The sequence below is a fragment of the Lepus europaeus genome, chromosome 21 (assembly GCF_033115175.1).
Source record: "Lepus europaeus isolate LE1 chromosome 21, mLepTim1.pri, whole genome shotgun sequence".
Taxonomy (NCBI): domain Eukaryota; kingdom Metazoa; phylum Chordata; class Mammalia; order Lagomorpha; family Leporidae; genus Lepus; species Lepus europaeus.
Genome location: NC_084847.1, coordinates 731,146 through 750,411, shown reverse-complemented (window position 1 = coordinate 750,411; position 19,266 = coordinate 731,146). Strand labels below are relative to the sequence as shown.

At 71.8% G+C, this 19,266-nt stretch overlaps 1 protein-coding gene across 3 annotated transcripts; it reads right to left on the bottom strand.

The window, feature by feature from the left end:
• Nucleotides 1–6,004: 6,004 nt before the first annotated feature.
• UBE2I (ubiquitin conjugating enzyme E2 I) lies at nt 6,005–13,078 on the bottom strand. 3 transcript variants are annotated; one of them, XM_062180645.1, is made up of 7 exons: nt 13,010–13,078; nt 10,728–10,803; nt 10,568–10,651; nt 9,232–9,304; nt 7,108–7,217; nt 6,948–7,027; nt 6,005–6,546 (listed from the first exon to the last, which is right to left on the bottom strand). In XM_062180645.1, exons 2-7 carry the CDS (start codon nt 10,791–10,793, stop codon nt 6,483–6,485), a joined length of 477 nt encoding a protein of 158 aa, XP_062036629.1. In that variant the 5' UTR covers nt 10,794–10,803; nt 13,010–13,078; the 3' UTR covers nt 6,005–6,482. The 3 variants fall into 3 exon arrangements, with proteins under 3 accessions (XP_062036629.1, XP_062036628.1, XP_062036630.1); XM_062180644.1 differs by lacking the exon at nt 13,010–13,078 and adding an exon at nt 12,670–12,771; XM_062180646.1 differs by lacking the exon at nt 13,010–13,078 and adding an exon at nt 12,373–12,449.
• Nucleotides 13,079–19,266: the final 6,188 nt, after the last annotated feature.

Genomic DNA, 19,266 nt, shown 5'->3' with positions numbered 1-19,266 from the left:
GGCAGGTGGCCCAGGAGCGGGGCAGGGTGGGCAGCTGCTCCAGTGGCCCGGACGCACAGGAGGCAGCTGTTCCGGGACCCTCACCATCACCCGGCACCTTGACAGACTGGGACCCCTCACATCTCCGCAGTGCCTACACCAAGGGGCGCCTGGGTCCCCACATCACTGAGAACCCGGAGTCAGCGGTGCCCAAGCCGGCAAACGCCGGGGCCCGCCCTCCCCGTCCATCAGGGGCCAGCACCTCGGCTGCCATGGCAACGGAGTCTCTCTGCTGCCCCCTGTAGGCGCAGCAGGAGTAGCGCAACTGTCTCCGCTCGCGAGGAAGGTGGCCTTGGCCCCGCCCCCATGCACCTGCTCCAACCCTGTGGGGACCCGGCTCAACCTGGGCAAGCCCGCAGCCCTGGGAGGGGCTGGGAAGCAGAGGAGACAGGGCGGCCACCCCAGGTGGGTGCCAGGAGCACCTGGTGTGTGGGAGAACATCTGCCCGTCCCAGGCAGGCCAGGGCTCGGCTGGGGATTCTTGCTGAGGCGGCAGCTCGGCAGGTTCCCGCTGTCTCCCCCTCTGGCCCCACGAGGAAGCACCGGCTGGGGGCGACGGCCCTGTGGCCTGTGGAGACCCCTCGGCTGCATCCCCAGCCCCTGGTCGCACAGCAACCTCCAGCCCGTGCCTCTGCCATGCGGGGGTCTCCCCTCGGGCTGCCCAGCCTCGCTGGCCTGCAGGTGACAAGACACTGTGCCCAGGTGGCCCCAGGACCTTGCACCTGCTGTCTGACCTGCCTCCTTGATGGCCCTCGGGCCAGCGCGTCAACCCCAGCAGGAGCCCCGTCACCGGGCCGCACAGCAGAGAGGAGGAGCTCTTTGTGCGGGGCCCCAGCAGGGCAGTGGGAATGGGACAGCCAGGCTGGCCTGTACCCTGGCGCTGGGCCCGTCTGGGGGTCCCTCCCTGAGCACAGCTCAGCTGGGAGCTGGCGCACACCTGTGGGCAGCGTGGTGCTGAGCCAGCCCCCTGTTCACCAGTGTCCGCCTGCTGCCCAGGTGGCCGTCGCTGGCCTGCCCTCCCCTCCCCTCCCGGCCCCAGGTCAGGCCACCAGCCTTCAACAGTGCTTCATCGGGGCCCTGTGCTCCCTCGCGAAGTCTGGTAGCCCCTGGGTGCTGCGCCGGGGACGCTCCCAGAGGGAGAGCATTGGCCGTTCCCACCCGCCTGGCCGGCCAGGACTCAGGCCTCGCCCCAAGGCTGTCAGGGCTCCCACTGTGCGCCTGGCCGGGGGTATCGAGCTTCCAGAAGCTGTTGCCCCCACAACGGGTCCTGCGGTCCCCGAAGCCGGGAGTCACAGGACCCCCTCCCCTCTGGGACTGAGTGCGGTGGCAGGTGCCCCCCCGGGGGGCCAGCGGAGCAGCCGCTGCCTGAGCTGTTGCCAGGACAACCGCCAGCAGCACCGCGTCTGTGTGCCCGGCTGTGGGGGCTCGCGGCCCTAGACAAACGTGACGCAGGAGCTGAGCGGCCGGGGCTGCCTTCCCGAGGACGCGACAGCCACGGCAGCGAGGGCGCCAGCACCCCGGGGGCATCCTCCGCGGCCGGGGTCGGGGTGCCGGGCTTGGGACCCCCGCCCTGGACACAGAGCCCGCGGCAGCCGTGTCCAGGACTACAGCCATGAAGTCCTGGAGAGCAGGGCAGCTCCCACCTCCCGCTCAGCCGTGGCCGGGACGGGGCAACAGGTGTGCGCAGGCGCGGGGAGAGGCGCCACTTTCCCTGGAAGCCCCGGGCGGCCAACACTCTGACCCCAGCGTGCTCTGGCCAGGGACCCCGAGGGGAGCTGCAGCACTGGTGGGTGTGCTGCGCACAGCTGACACAGAGCAGGACCTGCCACGTCGTGTCCAGCCACCAGAGCCACGGTCACAGCTCCCACGTGTCCAGCGAGCAAAGCGAGGGTTTGCCACGGAGCTTCAGCCAGGCCAGCTCTGGGGCTCCCTGGCTGTCCCAGGCCTGGGCTGGACAGGGGATGATCAGAGCCAGGATCTGAACCTGGGACCCGGGTTGCACGGTGTCCTGCCATGGTGTTTGGGGGCTTGGTGGCAGCGGGGGAGCTGAGCAGAGCGGGGTCACCCTGCTGGTCAACACATTTCGGGGCCAGGGGCAGGGGCGGCAGCACTCCTGCCCCTCTCCGACCCCTCCCCTGGTCCTGCACGCACCTCGCGGCTCGCCAGACACCCTCTGCATGGCTGGGCAGTGCCCCAGTGCAGGTCACCTGCTGTGCCCGCTGCAAATGCGCTCCCTGGGGTCTCATCCCAACCTGACCCGGGAGGGCCCAGGAATCTGCATTTCAGCAAGCAGGTGGTCCGGGACCTCGCGGTGCCAAGCTTCCAGCGCGCGCGCAGAAAGACGTGACCGTCCAGGCCCCTCGTTCTCCAGGGCCCCTCGCCTGCGTCCAAGCGGCGTCCATCCCGCTCCCCGGGCTGCTGGGAAGGGGCTGGGGGGTCGGCCTGGAGCCGAGCAGAGCCGAGCCGCGGCATAACCCTCAGCCCTCCCCAGAAGCTCCTACCGCGACGGCCGGGCGGGGGCGGGGGGGGGGGCTCCCGCAGCAAGCGGGGCTCTCGGGAGACCGAGGGGGTCCCTGGAGGACCGCGGGAGGGGCGAGGGCCTGGGGGCGTCCTCCTGGCCGCCGGCCCGCGGGTTGGGCTGGGGCACCCCCGCGCGCTCCCAGGCCCGCCCCGAGCAAGCGCGCATGGCCTCAGTTTCCCCAGGGCTGAGCGCGAGGTCCGTGTCGCAGGCACAGGGTCCGGGGTGGGCCAGCGCCTGTGCGTCCGTCAGTCCGGGAGCGGTGCGGGGCCGAGCCCCGACGGCACCAGGGGAACGCGCGGCACTCACCGTGGCGCGCGGGGTCCTGCGGCGCGAGCTCGGGGGCGCAGGCACCGCGACCGCTCTCCTCCGCGCGCGCCGGGGACTGAGCCGGGCGCGGGGCGGGGCCTGGCTGCGGCCGGAGGAGGGGCTTCGGGCCGGCCCCGTGCCTCGGCGGGGCTGGGCGGGGTCCTGCGGCGCAGTGGGCGCTGGGGGGGGGGTGCGGGGCGGCGAGGCCCGCCCTGGGGGCTGTCGGTGGGGTCTCCACGCGGCCCCAGGCGGCCCGTGTCGCCGAAGCGCACTTTTTGCTGGGGCTGCGCAGCCATCCGAGTGCAGCCCCCCGCCCAGCGGTGCCCAGCACTGGCCAGGACGGGCTTGGGCCTGGGGACTCCGTCGCCGGGGCCTGACCGCTGGCCTCTCTGAGGGCGCGTCCCGCGGCCGTCGTCCGGGGACACCCGCCCCAGGCCTGGTCACTGCCTGCCCGCTGGACAGCTGTGGAGCCCATTGGAGTCCGAGTCCTCCCTCCCCGCTCGGCCTCCACCCTGAGCCGCATCGGCTCGGAGCTTGCTGGGACGGGTGGCCTGGGGCTGGGCTGGGGCTGGCCACCCCATCAGTCCCGGGCGCCAGGGAGCCTGGGACCCGGCTTGGCAGAGCGACGCCTGGACTCCTCACCCAGCACCCCTGCAGGCCGACTGCACAAACTTGCACTCCAAGGGCCTGCCCCTGAGGTCCAGTGCAGCACAGGCCCCGAGGCGAGGCCCGCCCAGCTTGGAGTTGGGGACCAGCTGAGCGCGGGCTGTCCTCTCCTGGGCGGAGGGCGGACAGCGGGGGGCGCAGGCTGCCTCTCCACCCGCCTCGGGGTGGGCTGCACGCTGCTGTGCGGGGGCCACCACCTGTTTCCACTTCTGGACCCCTGGGTATGTGGGGGGCAGGACCAAGACAGGCCTGGCTATGTGGGGGGGCTGCCTGAGGCAGAGGGGAGTCAGGTGGGCAGGGGAGGGCCCTGTGCCCCCGGCTGTGTGCCGGGTCTTGCAGCTGGAGCCCCTGCCCCGCAGTCTTGCGTCAGGTTCTGCCAACCTGTCCGAGAGCAGGGGCCTGGTTGCCATGGAGATGGTGATGGCTTCGGGTGAAGGGCTGGCTGCAGCCTGTAAACAGGAAGTGAGGAGGGGCCGGAGAGGCGGGCGGGGCCCTGGGGGAACTCGCTCCCCCCGGCAGGTAGGGAGCCAGAGGTAGACAGGAAGTGGCTTCCCCAGCCCCAGGCCGCAGGCCCAGTCCCCAAGATGCTCCCTTCACAGGCGTGCAGGGTGCACAGTGCGGGGGAGGGGCTGCCTCCTTCCCAGGTGTGCAGTGTGGAGGAGGGGCTGCCTCCTTCTCAGGTGTGCAGTGTGGGGGGAGGGGCTGCCTCCTGCCCAGGTGTGCAGTGGGGGGAGGGGCTGCCTCCTGCCCAGGTGTGCAGTGGGGGGAGGGGCTGCCTCCTTCCCAGGTGTGCAGTGTGGGGAGGGGTTACTGAATGCGTCGCCCTCTCTAGGAGACCTGGGGCAGAGTCCTGGCGCCTGCCCACCCCTGCCTCAGTTTCCCTCACCTTTGGTGAGCAGTGTGGCAGCCCACGGCCGGCCCGACCGGGACCAAGTCAGTGTCAGCAGCGGGCTGCTGCCACCTCCCGTCCTCAGGTGCGACCCCAGCCACCAGCAGTCTGCACACTTGCTGCGGCTGGGATGGCCTGGCTCCGGGACGGTGGGCACTGACCCTCAGCAGGTCCAGACGGCCCGGTGCGCCACGGCTCGGGGCCTGCTGAGTGCCGCCCTCTGGTGGCAGCCCCTGGAGTTGCGGCCACCTCCACCCACAGGTGAAGCCGACCAGGCCCCAGGGCTGAGGCAGGCAGGGACCGGCAGGGCCTCCGCGGGCCCCCACGGTCTCAGGAGCCCTGGGCAGCCCAGCCCGCGCTCTCGGGGCGCAGAGGGGGCCCCAGCACTGGCCCCTGCCCCCACCCCGGGGGGTCCAAGATGCTGAAGTGGCAGAGGCAGGCACGGGGCGGGGCCCTGCAGAGACGAGCCCGGCAGGAGGGGTGGCCGAGGGTCTGTGGCCTCGCTGTCGGCCCTGCCTGGGAGTGAGTGCCGGGGCTGCCTCCAGCAGGCACCGAGGACAGACTCGGGGACCCCAGCCCCAGCTGCAGGTGCCAGTGGCCTCAGCCGCCCCTCAGCCAGGGGTCAGCTGTGCCATGTTGCAGGACACCAGAACCCACCACTCCTAGGACCCCTCCCTGCTGGAGCTGGCTCAAACCAGTTCAAGCAGGTCCAAGTCAGCCACACTGGGTCCTCCACCCTGGCAACACGTCGTCATGGCAACTCAGCTGGAGCCTTCCCAAAGCGGACCCAGTGCTCATGGTGAGGCCTGGGCTCCAGAGCCAGGTAGCCTGGGGTGGGCACACGGACAGCCACGGTCAGCCTGGACACCAAGGCCAGGAGCGCCCACCCAGTAGGGTCCCGCCCAGAGGCCGTTCCGTCTGCACCAGATCAGAGTGTGGGCAGCCTGGAGGCCCAGCAGGTCCTGGACACACCATGGCCCTGGGTCAGGGCTGGGCAGCAGGAGCCACCTGCCAGCCACAGGGGCTCCCACGGCTCCGGGACCCGGGGCAGCTGGAGGACGCCCCCCGAGGGCTGTGTGTGTGCGGTTGTTCTCACCCGGGGATCCCGCACAGCGCCGCAGGCCGGCCCGCCCGGCTCCCCGCTCGCTAGGTGAGGAGCCCTCAGCGCCGTAACTTCACGATGCCTTTAACTAGAAAGTGTATTGAATTTCCATGTATTAACCACATACACGTGCAACTACACTACGCGGCGTTCAGCGGTAACAGTCACTGCGGACAGGCTAGACGGGCTACAGACACGCCCAGCCGCCTCCCCAGGACGCCCCGCCTCAGGAATGCGCTGCAGACATCAGCCCCGGCAAGGCACGGTGCCCCCGGTGCCGCCGCCGCCGCCAGCCTCGCTCCAGCCCCAGGCCCACACTTCCTCCGGGCTCAAGGCCATGTCCGTGCCTGCTGGGCAGGGCAGCCAGGTCACCGCCGGGCCAGGCCGGGCAAGCCCAGGAAGGGGTCCGCCGGGCGGTGGCACAGCTGCCTTGTGGGCCCCCGGGGCGGGGCTCCCGCACGCGCCCAGTGACACGGCGCTCGGAGGTCGTATAAACAGTTTATTGACCCTAAACAGCAACACAGACAAACGCCCCGTGAAGACGAGCGGTGTGCGGTGGGGGCTGCCGGCCGTGTCCCAGGCGCTCGGCACACAGCGCGGGGCCGCAGGACGGCCGTGGGAGGGCGGGCGCCGGCGGGAGGCCACGGCGGGCACCGTGAAGCATGCTGCATCGAGAGCGGGGACTGGCGCCGGGGACTGGCCCGAGTATAAAAGTTTATCATTTTACAGCAGTTGAAATACTGACATCAATATTAAAATAAAAGCGAGTCTTACATAACAATCAAAAATACAAAAGACTGGAGGAAGAGACCCTGTGTGAGAATCGAGCACGGGGCACAGCGGCGGCACGGCCCAGGCGCCCCCCGACCCCCGGGTGACCAGCGTCGCACGGAGCAATCAGGCCTGCGACTGTAAACAAGTTCTCGCCACCCATCCCTTCCTGCGCGGCGCGGGCTCCGCTTACGAGGGCGCGAACTTCTTGGCCTGTGCTCGAACCCTTTTCTCGTATTCCACTCTGTTTTGGCTGAGGAGGTCGAGGGAGAAGACACAGGTTAGGAGGGGGCCCGCTTCCTGGCTGCCCCAGCAGGTGGGCAGCGCCCTCGGGCGGGGGCTCAGAGGCCACAGCCCGGGGGCTGCCCGGGCCCTGCACAGAGGCCAGGGGACAAGGATAGCTCAGCTGTGCAGGGCAGCCAAGCCCCAAGCCCTGCCCAGCGTGGGAGCCCCAAGGACAGAGCTGCCTGTGGACAGCAGCGGCCCCCTGGGGCTTTGGGAACAAGGCACAGGGGCCTCCAGCCCTCAGGCCCTCCCCCACACCGCAGCTGGTGTACCTTCCTGGACGGCTGCTCCCTTGGCCCCGGCCCCGGCCCCAGGCCTGCAGGGGAAGCGTCTCCTCGCCTCCCCCCGCGAGCCGGCACCATCACTAACCAGTAAATTGTGTAGGCCTCTGCCTGAGCCGGGTCCTGGATGTTTGGTTCGTTTAGCAGTTCCTGGATTCCTAACAAGATCTGTGCGGAGACAGCACCACACGGCGGGGTCAGGTGCCGGGGGCACGGCCGGCGCCGCCGCCCCAGCGCGCCGGGCCTACCTGTTTGATGGTGATGGCCGGCCGCCAGTCCTTGTCCTCCTCCAGGATGGAGAGGCACACCGTGCCCGAGGGGTACACGTTGGGGTGGAACAGCGGTGGCTCGAATTTACCTGGCCCAGGGAGAAAGCAGAGGTTCCTTGGGAGGGGCCGGCGTCCTGCACAGGGCACCTTGCGCTCCAGACCTTCGGCCACTCTTCAGGTGAGCTGTGGCCACGAGGCGGTGGGCAAGAGCAGGCGGGCTTGCCACAGAGCCAAGCGTCCAGCCGGCAGGGCACAGGAGGACCAACGCAAGCCCCCGGCCAGCCTCTGCCACGCAACAGCCTGAGGAGTGCCCCCCGACAGGGACACGGCGGGGAGTCCCTGTGTCTGTCGCTGGCGGACGCCGGGCACCCCGCACCCTCGCTCTTGACAGGTCAGCACCTGCACCAAGCCAGGCCCCGCGGGAGCCACACTGGGCCCCGCCAACTTTCCACGCAGCCACCTGGCTCCCCCGGGCACCCAGCCTGCGTGCTCTGGGGGAGGCCATGAGTTGAGGTCGCCCACTGCCCCGGCCTCCTACCCCACGGCCAGGGCAACAGCGCGTGCACCCTCTCCCGTGCGTGGCATGGCCTTCGTGGCAGAGTGCCCAGGGCGACCTCTGGGCCACACACCCTGCGCTGGGACCCACAGGAGGCCGAGCCCTCGCCTCCCACGGGGAGGTCAGTGTGTGGGCCACGGGGCCCATGTGCCCAGGACTCGGGGCCCCCACCCTCAGACCCCAGCCCACACCACAGTGTCCGCCAGCAGCTGGGGTCTCCCTCGCCACATGCAGCAGAGCTGGCCAGGCCGTCCTCTGGATCTGGTGGACGTGCCGAGCCCGTAGTGGGGTTCACTCTGCCCGAAGCGGCAGTTCCAGAGCACCCACGCGTGCTGTCCACCCGCAGCCTCCGTGCCCCGCGGCCGGCTGGACTCAGCAGAGGGACAGTGAACCCCTCCAGGGACAGCTGTGCCTCCAAACAGCAGAGGGCTGCCCGGCTCGCGGCCAAGCCCCCCGCGCGTGCCCCCGGCACTGCTACACTTCCATCCCGGGCCCTCAGGGCCGGAGCAGGAGCTCCATGCTCTTCCAGGACTGTCCCGTGTTAACCCATCCCGCATGGACCCGGGGCGGGGCTGTCCCGCGTTAACCCATCCCGCGTGGACCTGGGGCGAGGCTGTCCCATGGCAACCCATCCCACATGGACCTGGGGCTGTCCCGTGTTAACCCATCCTGCGTGGACCCGGGGCTGTCCCGTGTTAACCCATCCCGCATGGACCCGGGGCTGTCCCGTGTTAACCCATCCCGCATGGACCCGGGGCGGGGCTGTCCCGTGTTAACCCATCCCGCATGGACCCGGGGCGGGGCTGTCCTGTGTTAACCCATCCCGCATGGACCCGGGGCTGTCCCGTGTTAACCCATCCCGCATGGACCCGGGGCTGTCCTGTGTTAACCCATCCCGCGTGGACCTGGGGCGAGGCTGTCCCATGGCAACCCATCCTGCGTGGACCCGGGGCTGTCCTGTGTTAACCCATCCTGCGTGGACCCGGGGCTGTCCTGTGTTAACCCATCCCGCGTGGACCCGGGGCTGTCCTGTGTTAACCCATCCCGCGTGGACCCGGGGCTGTCCCGCGTTAACCCACCCTGCGTGGACCCTGGGGCTGTCCCACGTTAACCCACCCTGCGTGGACCCAGGGCTGTCCTGTGTTAACCCATCCCGCGTGGACCCGGGGCTGTCCTGTGTTAACCCATCCCGCGTGGACCCGGGGCTGTCCTGTGTTAACCCATCCCGCGTGGACCCTGGGGCTGTCCCACGTTAACCCACCCTGCGTGGACCCCGGACAGTGCCTGTCCACTCTGAACGTGTCCTCAGCCTTTTCCTCCCTGCACGTCTCCTGCGCTGCCCGCCCACCCACGGCTGGGGGTCCGTTCCCACGCTGCACTGAGTGTCAGTGCAGGGACCTCATCGACAGCCACTAAGACCCCAGATCTCCCAGCCCCTTCCCCCACGGCCACGAAGCTGCAGGAGTCAAGCAGACCACCCCTCCCAGCAGGGCAGGGACACCCACCACGTGCGAGCCCAGGTGGCCGGCGGGCTCCGGGCTACTCACATTTCGGGGGCGAGGACGGGTAGTCATCTTTGAAAAGCATCCGCAGCTTGAAGAGGCCGCCCTCCCATGGAGTCTGGGGACAGAGCAGTCAGGGGCCACTGAGCCCGGGTGCAGCCAGCAGCCCTCGCCCTGAGGCCCCGCCACGGCTCCTCCAGCCCACCAGTCCTGTCCGAGGGGGGAGGCCGCCCTCCCACGGAGTCTGGGGACAGAGCAGTCAGGGCCCACTGAGCCCGGGTGCAGCCAGCAGCCCTCGCCCTGAGGCCCCGCCACGGCTCCTCCAGCCCACCAGTCCTGTCCGAGGGGGGAGGCCGCCCTCCCACGGAGTCTGGGGACAGAGCAGTCAGGGCCCACTGAGCCCGGGTGCAGCCAGCAGCCCTCGCCCTGAGGCCCCGCCACGGCTCCTCCAGCCCACCAGTCCTGTCCGAGGGGGGAGGCCGCCCTCCCACGGAGTCTGGGGACAGAGCAGTCAGGGGCCACTGAGCCCGGGTGCAGCCAGCAGCCCTCGCCCTGAGGCCCCGCCACGGCTCCTCCAGCCCACCAGTCCTGTCCGAGGGGGGAGGCCGCCCTCCCACGGAGTCTGGGGACAGAGCAGTCAGGGCCCACTGAGCCCGGGTGCAGCCAGCAGCCCTCGCCCTGAGGCCCCGCCACGGCTCCTCCAGCCCACCAGTCCTGTCCGAGGGGGGAGGCCGCCCTCCCATGGAGTCTGGGGACAGAGCAGTCAGGGGCCACTGAGCCCGGGTGCGGCCAGCAGCCCTCTCCCTGAGGCCCCGCCACGGCTCCTCCAGCCCACCAGTCCTGTCCGAGGGGGGAGGCCGCCCTCCCACGGAGTCTGGGGACAGAGCAGTCAGGGGCCACTGAGCCCGGGTGCGGCCAGCAGCCCTCGCCCTGAGGTCCCGCCACGGCTCCTCCAGCCCACCAGTCCTGTCCGAGGGGGGAGGCCGCTCTCCCATGGAGTCTGGGGACAGAGCAGTCAGGGGCCACTGAGCCCGGGTGCAGCCAGCAGCCCTCTCCCTGAGGTCCCGCCACGGCTCCTCCAGCCCACCAGTCCTGTCCGAGGGGGGAGGCAGCCATGCCGGGCTGGGGCCGGCGGCTCCCGACCAGGAGGCCACCGTGACCCATCGGGAGGGGCGAGGAGAGCTGAGCCATGTGGTCAACCCCCAGCCCGCATGGGGGCCTGGGTTCGAGTCCCAGCCTCCTGCCAACGCAGACCTGGGCCCTGCCTGTCTCTCGGGCCGGGGGTGGGGCTTTGGGAGGCCACTGCCAGGTGTGGCCCCTCACACACAAGGCTCCCTGAGAGGCCGCCGCCCCCGCCGCGCCCCAGGCCCCGGGCGCTTACCCCCTTCTTGCCAGGGATGGCGCACTCCCAGTTCATGAGGTTCATCGTGCCGTCGGGGTTCTTCGTTGGGACAGCCACGAAGCCCTGGGGGGGACAACCAGGGGAGTCCCGAGCCGCGCCGAGGCCGCCCGCCGCCCCCCGCCCGCCGGGCTCTGCTTACAAACGGGTGGTCTTTCCTCCAGGCTTTCCTCTCCTGGGCGAGTCTGCTGAGGGCGATGCCCGACATGTTCCGAGTCCTGGGGACACAGGCGCCGTGAGGTCCCCCCAGGAGCCAGATGCACGCCAGACTGGGAGGGCACCCGCATTCTCAGGCCGCAGGCGCACGGCGCTGCTGAGGGGGGCAGCCCAGCGCCACTGCCCACAAGTCTGTCGGCTGCCCAGCTGGCCTCCCCCCAAGCAGGGCGCATGTGGGCCCATCTCTGTGCACGCGCCCAGGACCCGAGGGCCAGCACCCTGACAAGGGCCGGCCACAACGGCCCTCAAGGCCCAGGGCCCCAGGCCGTCTGCCCCTGTCCTCCGACCCAAGGGTGTTGCTCTCCAAGTCCCTGGCTACAGAGCCACTGGGGCCGGAGCCTCCAGTCCGCGCCCTCCTGGCTGGCCGCAGGGCCGGAGCCACTCCGGGCTCACCTGGCACTGGTTAGAGGGGGAAGCTCTGCCCAGAGGGCCCAGCAGGGTCTGGGGGCTCTGCAGGAAGTGGAAGGAGTGGGCGAGAGCCCAGAGAACCACGCGCCCTCAGAACTCCACAGGGCTGGGGCTGCTCACGAGACGATCGGACGAGGACCACGGTCCTCGGGCTCCTGAGTGCGGGCGCCTCTGGCCCGCGCACACGGTGCACAGCTGCGGGCTGAGCCCACGGAGGCTCCACTTCCCAGCCGGCCCCCTGCACCTGCGTGGGACACCCAGAAGAGGCTCCCGGCTTCCACACGGCCCAGCCCCAGCCAATGGGGCCGTCTGGGCGAGCGAACCAGCGGATGGACGACCTCTAACTCTGCCTTAACAACAAGTAAACCTTTAAAGACGGCTAAGGCTGGCACGCCTCCCCGCGCCCCTTCCGGGAGCAGGCGCACACCTGCCCGGGACCTGCGCTCACCACACAGCCTCCACCTGCACGGGCAGCGCGCGAACCAGCCCCGGGCGCCCTGGGGTCTCCGGAGAGCAGGGCAGCAGCACGGGGTGCCGGCAGAGGCCTAGGGGCCGCGGGGAGCCCGACGTCTGTCCCCAAGGCTCCTGTGCGCCTCTCACACCCTCCCCGCTTCAACCCGCCCTTCCGAGCCAGCGCATCAGAACTCCACCCCAGCCCGCGCTGGGCTCCGGGAGGGCGGCCCCTCGCCCTGCCCTGCACCTGCTGAACCCCGGCAAGGCCCCCGCCTGGGCCCGAAAGAGCTCCGCCCAGAGACCCCCGCGGCGGGCGGCCGAGCCACAGGTGCGCACCTGCTCGGCGCCAGGCGGCCTGGCCTCGGTCCAGCGCGGAACCGCGCACTCCAGGGCCCGCACCGGCCGCCTCTGTGGCCGACGAGCACCGCACGCCCTCCTCGGCCCTCCCGGCCATGCACCCCGCGCCTCCCTCGGCTGCGCCCGACCCCCGTCCCGGGACCCCCGGCTGCGCCCGGAGCAGGGTCCCGACCCCCGCGCCCCGCCAGACAAAGGCCCGGCGGCCCTGCGGGAGAGGGCCGGGGCCGCCGCGCGGGGCAGGCGGCCCACACAAGGCCCGGGCGGCGGACGGAGGGCCGGGCGCGCTCCGGGCCCCGCAGACGCGCGACCCCCGCGGCGGGGCAGGGGGCTGGGGGCCGCGGCCACGGCCTCACCTTGGCCGGCACGGAGCCGCCCGCCGCCCGTGGCGAGCGGGGCGCTCTGGGCCGCGCAGGAAAACTTCCCTCGGCGGCGGCGGAGCCCCCCGCGCGCCCGCTGGTCCGCAACCGGCCGCTCCCGGCGCCTCCCGGGCGGCCCCGCGCGCCCCGCGGCCCGCGGCAGGTGGGGCCCGGGCGGCCGCCGTGACCCCGAGGCCGCGCGCCCCGGAAGGCCGCGCCGCCCGCCTCGCGCCCCGCGCGGGCCGCCGCCGGCCCGGCCCGCGCCTGCGAGGCCCCCCGCCCGGCCCCGCTCACCTCGGGCGGCCGCGGCCCGGCGAGCGTCACGGACGAGCGGGGGCCGAGCGGCGGCGGCGGCGCTTCCCTTTGTCTCGGGACTTCCCTCCGGAGCCCGCTCCGCGCGCAGCCCCGAGCGCCGAGGACCCCGGCGCGGGCGGGGCGGCGGGGCGGGGCCTGGCGCGGGGCTGCCCGCCGCCCGCCTGCGCCGCGCGCCGCCGCCGCCGCGCCGCGCCGCGCGCCGTCCGCGGCCCCGCGCGCTCCTCGCCGCCCGCGCCCCGCCGCCGCGCGCCGGCGTCCCGCGGCCTGTCGGGGAGCCCGGCCCGGGGGCGACGTTCCAGTCAGGCGGCGCTCTGGACACCTGTGCTCTTAAAGGAGCCGCGTCCTCGAAGTGAGGGAGCGTCTGCAAACTCTCCTTCGGGGCGGGCGGGCGCACTCGAGGATACGCCGGCGAGCAGCCGCGGAAGGGGGGCGCCGCGTTCCTCAAGGGCTCCCCGGATGCCCGGCGGGCGCCTCTCAGCGCGCGGGTTCCGGAGGTCTCCTTGGGGCCAGGGCCCGGGGCCGGGGGGCAAAGACCACTGAGGCCTACGGCTGCCCGAAACGGCGCAGGACGGCGACAATCCCCTGAGTATGGCGTCCTGTGAAACCCCCTGCGATTGGCCGATGCAGGGCCCTGGGCGGGGCATCGTCCAGATCCGCCCAATCAGCTGACGCCGTACGGAAGGCCGGACGCCCGCCAGACCGACGGGAGGAGAAGCGCCGACGCTCCCTAGCCCGGGGCCGTCCCGCCTGGGGGAGGGGCGCGCCGGGATTCCCGCGCGCGGCCTCGTCCCACGAGCGCGCGCGTGCGGTTCGCGGGTCCGCGCCCGTCCCGCGCGGGCATGGCGGGGTCGCCCCTGCGGCGAGGGCGCCGTCCGAGCCGTCGGCGCGGTGGGCGCCCGGGGCCAGGCGATTGGGTCGGCCGCAGAGGGCCTCGAAGTCATTCACTCATTCACTCACTCATTCATTCACGCCCTCCCTCCCCAGGCTCCCCCGCCCGCAGCCTTCGCGGCTCGGGTTTGCCGGGACAGGGGCCGTGGCTGACCCCGGAGGGGGCGGAGACGCCCCTCACTCCCCGCGCCCCTGGGTCCCGGTCCCAGCTTCCCCGTGGTCTGCGCTGGGCTGTGTGGCCGTGGAGAAGCCGCTGGACCGCGGCCCTGGGGTCCTGATAGGCAGTGGGGGTGGGGCAGGGCCCAGGTCTGCAGGTGGGGGTGGGGGCCTAGGGCTGCAGGTGGGGGGGGGTCAGGGCCCAGGTCTGCAGGTGGGGGTGGGGGCCTAGGTCGGCAGGTGGGGAGGGGGCAGGGCCCAGGTCTGTGGGGGGGGAGCTGGGGGTCTAGGTCTGCAGGTGGGGGGGTAGGGCCCAGGTCTGCAGGTGGGGGTGGGGGCCTAGGTCTGCAGGTGGGGAGGGGGCAGGGCCCAGGTCTGTGGGGAGGGGGCAGGGGCAGGGCCCAGGTCTGTGGGAGGGGATAGGGCCCAGGTCTGCAGGTGGGGGGTAGGGCCCAGGTCTGTGGGGGGGGGAGCTGGGGGCCCAGGTCTGCAGATGGGGGGGTCAGCTCAGGGGCCCCAGGTCCACTGTCCTCCACACGGGACACCTGGGGCCGGGAACGCACCTCAGATGGGGCCAGGCTCAAAGGACAAACTGAGGCTGGTGGGGGGTCTTGGGGGGGCAGCCCCCCACAGATCACCCACAGATCCGGGCTGGGGGGCTGCTCAGAAGCCCACACCTGAGCAGAGCCCAGGACTCCCGAGAACAGGTGCGGAGCGGGGGTCTGGGCCCCCTCTCCCGGGGAAGCAGTGACCGCGGGCCCCACCCCGCCTCGCACTCCCGCCCGGGGCGGGGGGCGCAGAGAGGCTGTGTCCCCGGGCCGGGGCCCTCCTCCCCGTGGCCACCCTTGGACGCCCTTCGCTGCCCACCGCCTGGTGACCGCGGGGCCGCGCCCGGCCTCGGGCCTCTGCCCGCGAGCGCTCCAGCCCAAAGCCGCCTGCGGGGGCTCCTCCCCGGCCCCTGGGCGGCCGGGCGGGCGCTCTCGGAACGCCCCGGGGGCAGGGGTCTGCCTCCACGCCTACGGGACACCCGGGGTGGTCCTCGTGCCTGCACAGCAGCTGGGCAGCCGGATGCCGGCTGCGCGGGGGGACCGGGGCGAATCCAGCCGTGCGGTGCGCCTGGAGCCGGGGTCCCGCTCGTGGGGGGGGGGGTGAGCCGCGGGGGAGGGTCGCGCGCAGGCCCAGGAGGGCTCGAACACGCAGAACGCGAGGCTTTTACTGGCGCCGGGTGCGCCTCCTGCCCTGCGGCCCGCGGGCCCACCGGCGACACCGCTCCGGGGCACGCACGCACACGCCCCTTCCCCGCGCGCCCTCGGCGCCCACCCGCAGACCCCGGCCACCGGGCCGCACCCCCGGGGCTGACTGCTCGCCCAGGTGTGCCTCCCCCAGGGACGGGCTCCCCGCAGGAGGCGCCGCGCAGAGCCCCTTGGACGCGTTGGGCTTCAAGTGCCGGGGGACACCGCTGTGGGCATGGGCCCGCTGTCCTCGCCATGCGGACTTACCTGGGTCCCCGGGCGGCGCGGGGCGGCTCGGCGGGCGCTGACCGTCGGGGTCTGCGAGGGCGCGCGTCCCGGCGCCTGCAGTTACTCCGCGTGGCCACACGGGGGCGTCTGGGCACTCACGCCCCTGGGCGGGGGGCGTGGCCAAGCGGGTTGCACCTGCTGCCGGCCCCCGGCGGATTCCAGGTAGCGGCTGCCCCAGGCCGACCCTCAACGTTGAAGCTGCTTTACGTTTTCTGCAGTCGCGTGCGCAGGCTGCTTGGTGCCTGCGTCTTGCGGTGTGTAATGTCCACTGCATTTGCCGAGCTCTGGAGGCCCCGGCCACCTTGACGGGGGCCCTGCCTCCCTAGGCGAGGCCGGCAGCAGGGGAGCAGACACTGCTCTCCTATCCCAGCGCCTGGCGCTTCGTGGGATGCACGAAGCAATGTGAATGAATGAAGGAGCCCGCCCGAGGCCCTGCTGGCCTTACACGCCTGGGCCCAGGGGCCTGAGGGGAAAAATGGCTTCAGGCTGCAGTGTCCACTCTGGGGCCCTGTGTGGCAGCGCTGGCTGCCGGTCGCTCCCGCCTGGGGGTACCGGTGCAGGAGGGCAGGTGGGCTGTGGCGCCGACAGAGGGTCACAGCAGGAGAAGGCTGTCACCTGCCCGGCCCCGGGGATGAGAACCGGCCTCGCCCTCTGCTGCTGTCCGCGGCCCACACTGATGATCTGGGTGCACAGACACAGACACACGCTCACCCCCACGGCACACAGGAGCAGTCGGAGGCCGGCGGCCAGCAGCTCTGCCCAGGAGGCACGCGGGCCTGCCGTCCAACTTGGCTTCGGGGGAAGCGGTAGCCCGCGGCCCTGGGCTGAGGTGGCAGTGCCGGCTGCTGGATCCTGGGCCTCCCCAGCCACGGCCACCAGCGGGGGGAGTCTGTCCGTTTGGGGGTGTGGGCCCCGGAGGCCCCGTGACCCTGTCCCCCTCACCTGCCTCGCGGAGGGCTGGGGACGATGCCCTGCTGGGTGGCCTGCAAGCTGTTGGCGCTGGGAGCTCAGGAGTCGGGGGTGGGGGTGTCGCCTTCTTGGAATCCCTCTAGGGTTGCTGGTGGGGTCGGGGGCAAGCCCTTCCCCTCTGGACAGCCCCAGCCAGGCAGCCCCCCAGGAAGATGTGGCCCCTCAGTGCAGAGTGCCCAAGAGCTTCCCCGTACCCCCCAACACCCCAGGTTCCAAGTGTGAGCCCCTCCCTCGGCCCGGCCCCGCCTCCTGCTAATGCCGGGTGGCAGGTGGAGGCTCGAGCCCTGGGCCCTTGCCACCCCCGCCGGAGTCCAGAGACGGCTGGAGCTGCTGGCCGGCCGCGGCCGTGGGGGGGCCTCCCTGTCTCTCCCGGGGCTGACCCTTTGCTCCGTCTCCCTCACTGGGCTCTCGCCCTCGCTCCGCTCTGCTGGAGTTCACATTCTTATAAGCTTTTTATGTTGATGAACCGCGATCAGTACGAGGCCTCCAGAACGAGGAAACCACAGCCCTGTGGCCGGTGCTCCCGCCTCCCCCTGCGCCCGCCCGGGGCCACACTGCCGCTGCTTGCGTCCCCCCGGGGCCGAAGCCTGGAGGCACTCGGATGAGCTCACCCTCTTCTGGGGCCCCGGCTTCCTGGGTGACTCCGCCCCGCCCCCCAACCCCGGCCGCACACCTGGACCGTGAATTGTTCAGCGCAGGCGCGGTTGGGAAGGCACCTGTCACTGGGAGGCGGCAGGGGCGGGGCAGTGTTTTCCAAAGCCCGGTGATGCCGGCGTGGGGCAGGTGCAGCCAGGAGCACCGGGTGGGGCTGGGGGCTCTGCCGTGCCACCCTCTGCTGTGCGTGGGACTGGAACGTGGCTCGGCCCCTGCTTCCACGCCAGTGCCAGTGGGAGGGGCAGGACTGGGCGGGTTCTGAGTCGGCAGCAGTGGTGAGGGTGGCGCGTGTGGTCTGAGGGTGGGTGGGCCCGAGACAGGGGCTTCCTTCCCGAGTGAGGAGGGGGTCACACCAGCAGCGCTGCACCGGCACTGGACGCCGCCCACCACACCCCCCCCCAACAGGAACACAGGAGCTCCGAGCACCTGGGCTGCGCGGGGCCGAGGACGCCACGGCCGGAACCCGGAAGTGACCTCAAGATTGTGGCTGGAAACGAGGCACGGGTGCTGGCTCTGGGCCCAGCTCACACCACGGCCAGCCTAGCTCAGGGGCCAAATGGACCCATGGCAGAGCCATGGCCCTGGGGGCCCAGTGTCCACGGAAGCTACGCCGTGGTGGCCACCTCTTCCCCAGAGGCACGGTCAGCCTGTGGGTGTCCCAGGCCAGGGGCAGGGTGCTCGTGCTGGGGTCCATTGTCATGGCGATGTACCTCCAGCCTTTGGGGTTCCAGGATCTCCATCCAGGGGGTGCCTGTGGACAGAGGCGGGACGAGGACCACCCGCTGGCATGTGGGGGGCTCCCGGAGGGCCTGGCAGGGGCACTGCCCCCCCACTGTCACTGCTGCCCCACCTCCCCCGAACACCTGCCCCCGCCCAGCCGGAATCTGCCTTCCTGGCCTCTGCCCAGGGCAGGCTCAGGCCACCCTGGCCCTCAAGGCTCCTGCTGCCCCCCAGAGTCCCCACAGCTCTGACCCCAGGCCTCCTGCTCCTGGCTGGTCCCCTACCCCGCTCATTGGCCGCCATCCCTGCTGACCTGGGACCCTGGACCGGGGTCTTCAGGGGGCTAAGGCCGCGCCTGGGCCTGTGCAGCCAGCCCATTCTCCTTTGTCTCAGCCCTGGGCGGCAGGGGGCCCGCTGAGCCCCGGGTGCCCGGCCGGGCAGGGGCCCCCTCTCCTGGTCCCCCCACAGCCCCGCCAGGCCTTGAGGCTCCCGCTGCCTCCTTGCCGCTTCTCACGCCCTCAGGGAACAGCCCTGGCCTTTCAGGCTGTGTGGGCTGCAGCTCAGGAGGCACAGAGCCAGAGCTGCTGGGTCCTGGTGGGCAGGGCTCGGCCAGAGGGAAGGGGCAGCCGGGAGCGATGCCCCCCACGCCCAGCCCGAGCAGGGAGGCCCGGGGCCGGGCACAGGTGGGCACCAGGCAGCCAAGGGCGACTCTGCAGCCAGCAGCTCCGCCTCCTACCTCACCCGCCAGGGGCACAGCCAGCCCCGCCCCCAGCCCCCAGCCCCCATCCCACTCACGAGGGGTTCACGCGCCCTCCGCTGCTGCTGTCTCAGCTGCCTGCAGGACCGGGTGCCGCCTGTGCACGTGGGTCCTCCCGGTCGGGGCGGCCGTGGCCATTCCTGGCACATGCAGGTGCCCGGGGGGTCTCGGGGGCCTGGTTGCGCCTCTTCCAGCTCAGCCATCAGACCAGACCTCCGACCCAGCTGGCCCTCCCAATGGGACACAGGGTTGTGCCCCAGGGCTGCTGGCCGGCACGGGGGTCGTCTGCCGGTGCCGGGCGGCTTCACCCCTCGCCATGGCTGCCCTCGGGCCAGGTGTCAGGAACACAGCGGCCCCCTGGGTTCTCAGGAGGGTGGGGGCTGCTGTCTCCCTGAGGCTCCAGCCTGGATCTGCCAGAGCGCGGGGGTCCCCAGTGACAAAAGGGGTCTGTGCTTTTGAAAACAGAGATTTCCTTATTTTATTGGAAAGAGAGACAGAGAGGGAGGGGGAGGGAGATCTCCCACCCACTGGCTCCTTTCCCCGAACTCTGTAAGAGCCAGGGCTGGGCCAGGCCAAAGCCAGGAGCCAGGAAGCCCCATCTGGGTCCCCCTCGTGGCTGGTAGAGAGCCAGGTACTCAGGCCACCACGTGAGCAGGGAGCTGGGACTTGGGTCCGGGCCCTGTGGTATGGGACGCAGGTGTCCCCAGCCCCATCTTGGCCAATGCACCAGGCACCTGCCCCAGCGCAGCTCCCACGCCCATCTGCACACGGTGGCCTCGGTTTCAAGGCTGCCCGGCTCCGGCAGCCCCTCTGGTCTGCTGTGGGGTGAGCACTTCCGAGCTGTGACGGGCGCAGGGCCCTTGGCCGTGTTGGGCACCATCACATCCTGGTGGGTACAGGCACCTCCCACTC